This window comes from Astatotilapia calliptera, chromosome 17 (assembly GCF_900246225.1).
Source record: "Astatotilapia calliptera chromosome 17, fAstCal1.2, whole genome shotgun sequence".
Taxonomy (NCBI): Eukaryota; Metazoa; Chordata; class Actinopteri; order Cichliformes; family Cichlidae; genus Astatotilapia; species Astatotilapia calliptera.
In genome coordinates this window covers 37,971,897-37,981,414 of record NC_039318.1, presented here as the reverse complement: position 1 = coordinate 37,981,414, position 9,518 = coordinate 37,971,897, and the positions used below count along the sequence as shown (strand labels likewise).

Sequence of the window (9,518 nt, the reverse complement as noted above, 5' to 3'; positions counted from 1 at the left end):
TAACTGTAAAGAAGGTTGTTTCTGATTTTAAGAAAATTAAAATGGCAGCTGCTCCAAATGTAGAAAAAACAGAAGATTTATCTTTTATTTTTTTGAAAATTCACATTTACTGTGATCATGTAAATAATTTATCATGTTTTTCTTTGACAAAGGCCAACAGTTACAAAATTTAAGACACACAAGACACAAAGCAGACAGTTTCCTTCTATTTGAATCAAAAGCAACATTTCTTGCTTTGAATCTCAGAAACATTCATCCTAACCTGAAGTCAAAAGTATAAAAAGTCTGTCCTACGAAATCAAATATGTTTGAAAAGAAAGAAAAGGGTGAGATCTGTGCCCTGTACAGCTGACTGAGGCCCTGTGAGGGTTTGTGAACACAGCAAATGCCAGAATTTAAATCCTCTAACGAACTAAACCTTTACAGTCACAGAGGATTTAACAGCTTCGTAGTGTTGATTGTTTACGCTGTGGCGTCACAGACGTCCACGTTAAACTACGAAGGACTCAAACGTTACAGTCGGTGCACTGGACAGTAACATGTTTCCAAGCTAAACTCTTTTGTGTGCATTCAGCAGACACAATAACACAACACAGTGTAATAAAGGACACGTAGAAGCTGTTTGTCAGCGACTCTCAGTCAGTTTTAGTGAGGAATGAAATCTCAGAGGTGCTACAGCACCGACACGTAGCAGCACTACACAATCAATAGTGTCTGCAAATACTTTGTGGTGTTCAGCTTGGACATGTTCTCTGTTGCAGTGCTCGACATGCTTCGTTTCCTGCTGCAGTTACACCTCGCTGCATACATGCGATCGTGCTGTTCCTGTAAATGTAGGACTCAGTGATGACCTGCAGTCATTGCTAAGTTTAGCCGTGCACACTCGATTGAACATCATTTTCTTGATGTCTCAGAAGCAGCAAACTTACTTTCACTTCTTTCTGGATCCCCCCCCCCCCCCCCCCCCAAACCCCCATTAATGCATTTCTATTAAATACCAGAAGCAGCTGCTTTCATAGCTACACTGAGCTTCATGCATCAGTGAGAAGAAGAGAAGAGAGAAGAAAAAGGCCAATGGACGGAGGTTTTGTTTTTCATCAAAAAACATCTTCTCAATTAGTTATTTTGCGTATGGCATTGTGTTATTTTCACATGCTTACCTTTACAACAGGTAAGGTTTGCAATACTTATGAGGAATAAAAACAATGACTGACTATCCAGCTACACTTCATAAGGTTGAGTCTCAGCTGTTAATTACAGCTTGTGCTCAACCAGGAGCCACATGTTCTTGTCCCAGTTTATCATCTTTCCCACTTGGCAGCTGTTTTCATCGTTGCCTTCGTGGCTGTTTCCATTTGTGCTTCCCCGATCCAGGTACCGTCACTGTAACGCATCAGTTCAAGGCACAAACGCGTCCTCGCTGCTGTGTTTATTTGGAATCAGTGACCTCTGCAGAGTGTCCCGCCTCCAGCAGGACCAGTTAACTGGCTCACCATCAGGTTTAACAGCTTGCACCAGATGCACTGGGATGCTTGTGATGCACCGACTGGCCGACCACGATTCACCGTAACAACCAGTGTTTCAGCTCTGATGTGAACCTGCTGCCGCTTCATTGGGCTGGTTTAGCAGTCGCAGGCCGGGCCTTGCTGGGCTCAGCTATCGCCTGAGTGTTATCAGTTCGAGCTTTAGCGGTCTCTGGACGGGTTTTGGACTCTTTCTTTGGCGCTGGGAGGGTCAGCGGTTCCCAGAGGAAGAACTCGTGCAGGAGCGTATTAACAGGATCCGGACACTCCATCATGACCATGTGACTGCCGTCCTCCAAGACCTTCAGGAACGCCATTAGAAGTATCTGATAAAAATAAGGATAAGAATAAAGGTTAGACTCATCACCAGCTCAACACTTTCTGAATGATATTGTCAAATATTTCTGCAAATAACAAACTACAGTTCAAATGAATGAATCAGAGTCAAAGTGTGAATCCAAACAAAACCTTTTGGTCCTTTTTAGTGGGCGGAAAACAAGCACATTATGTGTGTAAGTTGACAGAAGGACACGATTTGGCATTTACATGAATTTCTGTGTCTCTTCTCATGAATCAGCCACTAAAGTTCAGCCGCTGCATCATCGTTTTAGCTGCTGTTTACCTGAGAATTTGTTAAAGCAGCTGATTTTTTTAAACATTCACTGGATGCTGTAAACTGACCTGATTTCATATTTCAGCTTGTTACGGTGAATTTGTTTGCAAACTGCTGCTCGTTTAGCAAAGCACTGATTCAGTTGTTTTTCTGGCCACCTGAGAATTATATTTCTATCTTTGCTTTGATTACCGACCCCTGAGGGAACGATCTGTTTCCTAAGCTAATTTCATCGCTGCGTGCAGAGCAGCTATTTTCATCAGAGAGAAGAACCAGGCTGAAAGATTATCAAATGTTCACCAGAGAGTTCAACTTGAAACACAAAGCAAGGTGATGATTCTTATCTTATATTACATAGCTTTGAAATTATGACGCTCTTCCACGTCTTTGTCCCGTCTTCCTCCAATCACCCCAGCTGGTTGCAGCAGATGGCCCCGCCCCTCCCTGAGCTGGTTCTGAGGTTTCTTCCTGTTAAAAAGGAGTTTTTCCTTCCTACTGTCACCATAGCACTTGCTCATTGGGGATCTTCTGATTGTTGTGGTTTTCGCTACCTTACAATATAAAGCACATTGAGGCACCTGTTGTTGTGCTTTGTTGCTGTATAAATAAAGCTGAACGTCTGTTTTAATGAAGTTTTTTAACTGGATTTTCTTCTTTCCAAACTGGGACACATTTCTTATCCTTTTCACCACAGAATGATGTTTTCAGTCCACAATCTGTTATTTATAATAATAATAGCTTCATTAGGAAGTGTGAGACCCCCCACTTACTTCTGCCATTCGTTGGTCCTCTTCAACAGGGACAAATTTGTCATGCATGCCATGCACCAGCAGGACGGGCACTGTCAGCTCAGCGTGGTAGACCTCGTCCCCCTCAGGCCAGTACTGCCCGCTCATCATGGCACGCAACACAAAAGACGACACATTGAAGGCATTGTTCTCTTTCAGCAACTGCTTCTCCCTGGCGCCCTGCCGAGCAAAGCCCGCCCTGCAGAGTAGACGACATTTATACCAAAGAAAAAATTATTATTTTAAACATTAATTTAACAGCAGATTAAACATAAGAAGAATTATCCTACATACATGATATTACACATACAATAAACAGGATTTGCTACTACAGACAGTTTTACTGTCTGCACGACTTTTATTTCTTTGTCAAACTCTCTTACTCACACTCTTTCTGCAAAATGTGTAAATACGATTGGTCTTAAATAAATATTGGCACTATGATGTAATATTGAAAAAGCAATGTATAACACTGCAAAATACCCAACTGTGTGCACATTTCATCTGACTGGACTCATTGCGTTTATGTTTAGGAGGCTACAAACCTGAACTTCAACTGTTTAGAGAAACAGAAAACAAACTGAGTCGTGCCTCCTTCCTTGGAGGATCTTTCAATTTCGCTGTCTTACTTGAGAAAGCACCAGGCGAGCAGCGGGGAGAGGCAGTGAAGCACACAGGTGGGCAGGTTGAAGATGGAGCAGAGGCTGGGCTCCAGAGCTGTGGGACCGCCGCCGTTGATCATCACCATCTTGTGAATTTGTTCTGGATATTCATGAGCCAGGAAGGTGCAGAACGACACACTAGACAAAAAGAACAACAGGCCGGTTACAGGACAGACTGAAAAAACCAGGTAATCATGCTGTGGTAGTCATCTTTGAAATCTACTGTTCAGAATTGGCCTTTTTTTATGTGTGAGTCCAAATATTGTGCCTCACTTTTTCACTTGCTCACATTTTCACAAGTCAGCACGTCTTTAAAGTCTGGATTAAATATAGTGTGTAAGAAACTGAGCAATAATTATCACAGTTAACAGCAATAACACTGATTTTAATGGCTATACAGGAAGTAAAAGGAAGTTAGTGTAGCATAAGACCCAGCTAAATAACAGACAGAATAAAATTTAGCATTATTTATATTCACTACACTCGAAAAAGTATTTATGCACAAAATGCCGACTTCAAGTCATTTGTTTGCAGGAAATTACAGGAATTTGATTACGTGTAAACTTTCCATGTAATTTTTGTTACATACAATGCAAAACACACTTATTAGAATCTGGTCAAAAGGAGTTCACTGGATGGGCATAGATTCAGTTTACAGGTTTATTCAGGAGGCAGAGCATACATACTAACTGAAGGCTGGCGGTTTGTGGGTGGTGCCAAATATCCTTGGGAAAGATTCTAAACCCAAGTTAGTCCCCAACCCCAACCAATCACAGCAGATGGCCCCGCCCCTCCCTGAGCCTGGTTCTCCTGGAGGTTTCTTCCTGTTAAAAGGGAGTTTTTCCTTCCCACTGTCACCAAAGTGCTGCTCATAGGGGGTCATATGATTGTTGGGTTTTTCTCTGTATCTATTATTGTACGATCTACCTTACAATATAAAGCACCTTGAGGCGACTGTTGTTGTGATTTGGTGCTATTTAAATAAAAATGAATTAAAGTTGCTCTCTGATGCATCCATCAGTGTAAATGTTAGTCAGAAAGCACATATGCATAGAAAAAATTGCTTGGATGAATCATGTAAGTTGTATAAAGCTACCTGAGTGCTGAGTAGAGTAGAAAAGCACTTTATAAGAACCAGTCTGTTTACCATTTATTCTGTTGTATTTTACTCAAAGTTATTGTTTCATGCTTATGAGGGCAAAGAATCATTTATTTAGTTAGACTAGAAAGTCCCTTTGAAATTAAATATATATGTTATTCACATACTAAATGTCTGTGCTGTATAATTTACATTTGTGGTTTTAATTATAGCTCTAATTATAGAAGTTTAACAGTTCTTCTTAACATATCTTTTGTTACTGTATAGCATGTCCCACTGTATGTTGCTACACCTTTTGTTTACTGGCAACTTTATTTTCCATAGCTTATTATGATGTGTCTAAAAAAAACTATTTTTAGAATTAGTTTTGAACATTTTAAATTATTCATCCCTTGTGGTCTTTGAACCAGTGTATTTGTTTTTATTGTAGCTTAATTGGTGTTATTTTTGTACTTTTGATTGTTTTTAATGTATTTAATCATTTTTGTGTATCACTTTATAACTGCTGTGACTGTTAAAGTGCTTGAAGTTGGTTTGGTAAAATTCTTGTTTTATCTTCATGAAATCTAAATATGTTGAATTTTAATGAAACTGCAGAGTAAATTCTTATATTTCAGAACCTCCAGTAAGATCTCAGATCTTTGCCTGACAAATGACTGAAACAAAGAGGCGCTGAGGTTTCCTGAACACTTCTGGATGACCTCCGGACCGTGTTCTGTTTGAACGCTGTGATCTGGGACTCACCCGTAAGAGTGTCCTATGAGGATATTCCTCTTCCGAGCGTATCTCTTGAAGATGATTCTCATATCCTCAGCCAGCGCATAGAACGTATACGCTGCAGGAATCTGCGGTGCTGAGCTGGCTCCGTGTCCTGCCAGGTCCGGGGCAATCACTTCGTAGCCCAGCCGAGAAAAGAAGTCCAGCTGGCTTCCCCAGATATCCAGCGAACCTCCGACTCCGTGAATGAAGAACAACGTCACATCTGGATGTGTCCCTTTACAGGCTGATATCTTCCTTTCACAGTCAATCACCACAGTGCGCTTGGGCTTCCGCCTGCGCTTCCTGGGTTGCTGAGATTGGTCAGTCTGTCCAGCAGCAGAAGCCTCACCCACTGCTGCTGCTGTGTCGGATGCGCCGTTGTTTCCAGCCGTGAGAGAGTCTGATCTCGCCTCAGGAATGCTGACGGGCGGCGACGAATTACCACAGTCCGTCAGTTCTACCTCCATGGTGCTGTTGGGTTCTGTCTCTCCATTCTGGCAGCTTTTCAGCTCTGCACTCGCCCTGTCACCCAAGTTCTCAATGAACAGCTGTCCGTTACGGTAAACTGTGATTTTTCGTTTGCAGCTCACACTCCCACCAAGCCCGGTGGGCTCCTCCACCACCGGCCTGTCGGGGATGATATGCCGAACTCGCAGAATGCGGCCCGGTTTTACCTCCACAAACTCGTAGCCATCAGCAGGTTCTGAGGTTTCTACAGGAACCACAATATTGGTCGGCTTTGAGGTGAAGCAGCAGAGCAGACCTTCCAGAAAGCTGGTCAGCATGGCTGCCAGTCTGCAGGGAATATAGTCACATAAAAACACACATAAGAAACACGAGCGAAGAGGGTCATTGAAGAGATGCAGACAGGCAGCAATGTGAACCTTTATCATACAAGCAAGCTCTCTATTTAAGCCAGAATAAGAACACAAAACTATGGCAAAATGATTCTCTGCTCATGTCATTAGAAATTCGCTCAGGAAGATGAATATGAGGAGATGAAGGCACAGTACACATGCATACATGCATCAAGCACATGCATTTGGAGAAACAGCAGAGTTAAATGGCAAATATTAACTAAATATATGCTGCATGTCATTTAAGACTTCTCTACATCAACTGACTATCTGGGAAGCTTAAATGTACCATTCAGAGAAATAAACAAGTTCAGGTGCCTTTACAACCCGGCATCTGTTTACAACTTAAAGCCTTGCTGCTTTCTGTCAGACGTAACTGATCACCATCTTTACTCAGCACGGCCTTTCGTGGTATTAATAGACATGAACGGATGGTAATAGCTCCCTGAGTTAAAGCTGTCCACCATGTGATCGCTCTGCAGGAGCAACACGCAGCAGCGCTACTGGTTAAAACCACACAACAACCCATCGGTGATTAAAGGTGCTTTTTTTGAAGCGTTGCTCAGTGATTATTGAAGGATATTCATGAATAAAGAAAAGCCAGTGTTACTTTGGTGTAAATTAAGCTCATATAGACAGCACGCTCTTCTTCTTCTACTGTATATCATATTCTTCAATTCCAATACAACCACCTTTCTACTTCCTTGCTTCTTTTGAAACTTCTGCAACAATTTTGTAACTAAACAGCCCCCAAAAGGTGTCCCTGTACATTACACAGGTCCTCCTGCAGTATCAGTTGTTGGTTGATTATCTGCTATGGCAACAGCAGCCATGCAGGGTCTGCAAGCGTCTCTGCTGGCTGCATTATCCTACCTTCCTCCCTACTACAAAGGATTATACTCTCAGTCTCTCTGTTTAAGTCCACAGAGCACAATCTGTCTCTGGATAAAAACAGGAAACTATGGCACTGTGCAGAGACAGTTTTATACTGTTGCGTTTTTCTCTCAACTTTACATCAGCTCCTGTTTTCATGTGGGGATTATAAGCACAACGTAAAACAATATTCCTGCTTGGCCCTTTTAGTCCTTTCTGCTTATACTGGCACATCCACTCTCCAAATAACAGTGCGGTGCTGCCTGTACTGACAGGAAGAGGCTGAGAGCGGCATTTTCACATAAGTGAGGGTCGCCCATTCATCTCACAACAAAAGGCATCATTTTGATCAGGCAGAAGGAGTGACGCATTTTATTTCCTGTTCCATTTGTATAAAATACTGGCGAGGCTGGATCATAACCTGAACCAGCTTACAAGCATAAAAGATAAACATTTATCCATCTACCACGCCCCCTGTCACATAGTCCGATCCCCCCTCATCCCCCTCACCAGAATTTACATTTCAAATATTGTATAACAAGACAAAACTGCAAACTCATAACTAACTGAAGCCTTTGATTGAAATACCAAATAATGACACTCGTTCTCTCTTTCACACGTGGCATCACTTCTGCTATTGTTTGTATTAAGTGCACACATGAGTCTGTGACAGCAGACAGCCGATCCCTCAGCATGTTTGTGCTCTCTGCTCATGTTGCCTTCATATTGAATCATTTTTGGCTTTTTAAAGAACTTATTTTAGCATCGCACTCAACAACAAACAAATCCTCCCAAACATAAGAAGTCCCTTCAAATTGCATTATGTTTCTTCACGTCAATATACGGGCCGCAAGTGACGTGGGCCGCAAGTGGCCCCCGAGCCACGAATTTGACACCCCTGATGTAAATGAACTGAACACAAAGAAGGTCTTAACACAATCAGGACACATTCACATAGATGCAGAGTGGGAAGGACTCTTTTTTTTTAACATATTGTAACACAAAGTCACACATGAAAGTACCTACATTCATCTAACACTATATTTTTTATGCAAAGTACAGCCAGGGTGTTACTATCTATTGATTGAACCATGATGAGCTTATGTTCACAGGCAGATATTCACAACATCCTCCCTGTGGCTGTGCCGTCCATTTAAATATCACCTGATTAAAGTCGTCCCTATTAGTGAGTTTGCTTCTTGCTAAAGTTCCTGCTCGGGCCCTGCGGTCAGAGACTGTGACTGGCTGTTATATAACATTGCATGCAGGTTAGACACAATCACAGTGGGACTGATGCCCAGAAAAACGAGTAGAGACTGTAATTCGGATTAAAAACAACTGCATTAGCTTCACTGTTGCTATAGTCTCACACTTGTTTATTTAATCAGTGTATTAGTTGTGCTGCACCATTAAAGATCCATTGCATTTGCTGACATGTTTGACACAACTAGAATCACATAGCAGGTGTGGACTGAAGCTTTGAAATGTGATATGTTAGTAAGTTATACATTTTTATAACCAGTTTGTTGTAACTACAAATTCATCAAAGTGACCATTAAGAAATAATTTAAGCAAAACAACAACGAAAATGCATCTCTAATGGTTTGGGTGGTGGTCTTCTTCTTCTACTACTACTACTACTAATAATAATAGGAGTCTTGTACCTGGTATTTAAAGCTGCTGGGCCCATCCATTCACTAAACACAATCAAAGCTCTTTGAATAGACTCACTGTCTGATGCATCAGGTGAAGCAAGTGCCAGAAGGTTTCTCTTTTCAGTGTACACTAGAATGTAACGTCAAATAAAAATCCTTTCCGTTATTTACACCGAATGACCCGTGCATCTTCAATGACGGAGCTCACCTTTACATAGCAACCTTCGTCTTGCCTCCTGCAGAAATCCTTAAACTACTTTATAATCTGAATATTTACAGTCCGCAGAAAAAAATGGGATAAACACACTAATTAAATCAGAAGGCTTACCTTTCCCTGTTTCCCTTCAAATTCCGTCTAATTTTTCAGATTGTTTTCTCGTCAAGCATCGGGGAAGTAGGAGAACTATAATCTGTTGCGGTCAATCCAGTAATCTAATTTATCTGGATTTTGTTGCCCTGTCCACATGGCGGCCAGTATCGACCGACTGACAGCGCATCTCTTTGTGGGTCACAGGTAGATCCACATATCTGCGCGCTCCAGAAACTCCACGTCCACGCTGAAATATCTGCGCGTGCGCTCAGAAACCCACCGGAGCTCCGCGGATGTTTTTAATCCATCGATAGCTGATCGTCTTACAAACACCGTTGGCTCCCTGTTCTGTTAGTGGGAGTGAACACTTGTCCCCCGC

The 9,518-nt window shown here is 41.9% G+C and overlaps 1 protein-coding gene across 1 annotated transcript; it reads right to left on the bottom strand.

Moving 5' to 3' along the window:
* Window positions 1–987: 987 nt before the first annotated feature.
* On the bottom strand, window positions 988–9,368 carry abhd8b (abhydrolase domain containing 8b). The gene is made up of 5 exons (XM_026146056.1): window positions 9,158–9,368; window positions 5,430–6,239; window positions 3,554–3,724; window positions 2,907–3,123; window positions 988–1,849 (listed from the first exon to the last, which is right to left on the bottom strand). Exons 2-5 carry the CDS (start codon window positions 6,227–6,229, stop codon window positions 1,610–1,612), a joined length of 1,428 nt encoding a protein of 475 aa, XP_026001841.1. The 5' UTR covers window positions 6,230–6,239; window positions 9,158–9,368; the 3' UTR covers window positions 988–1,609.
* Window positions 9,369–9,518: the final 150 nt, after the last annotated feature.

What these genes read in the sequence shown, in the direction of transcription:
- abhd8b (XM_026146056.1), bottom strand. Translation starts at nt 6,229, where the DNA reads ATGCTGACCAGCTTTCTGGAAGGTCTGCTCTGCTGCTTCACCTCAAAG. An exon ending in CTCATAGGACACTCTTACGG is followed by an intron (nt 3,725 to 5,429) that starts GTGAGTCCCAGA and finishes CTTTTTGTCTAG; the next exon opens with TGTGTCGTTCTGCACCTTCC. An exon ending in CTCGCCTGGTGCTTTCTCAA is followed by an intron (nt 3,124 to 3,553) that starts GTAAGACAGCGA and finishes TCTACTCTGCAG; the next exon opens with GGCGGGCTTTGCTCGGCAGG.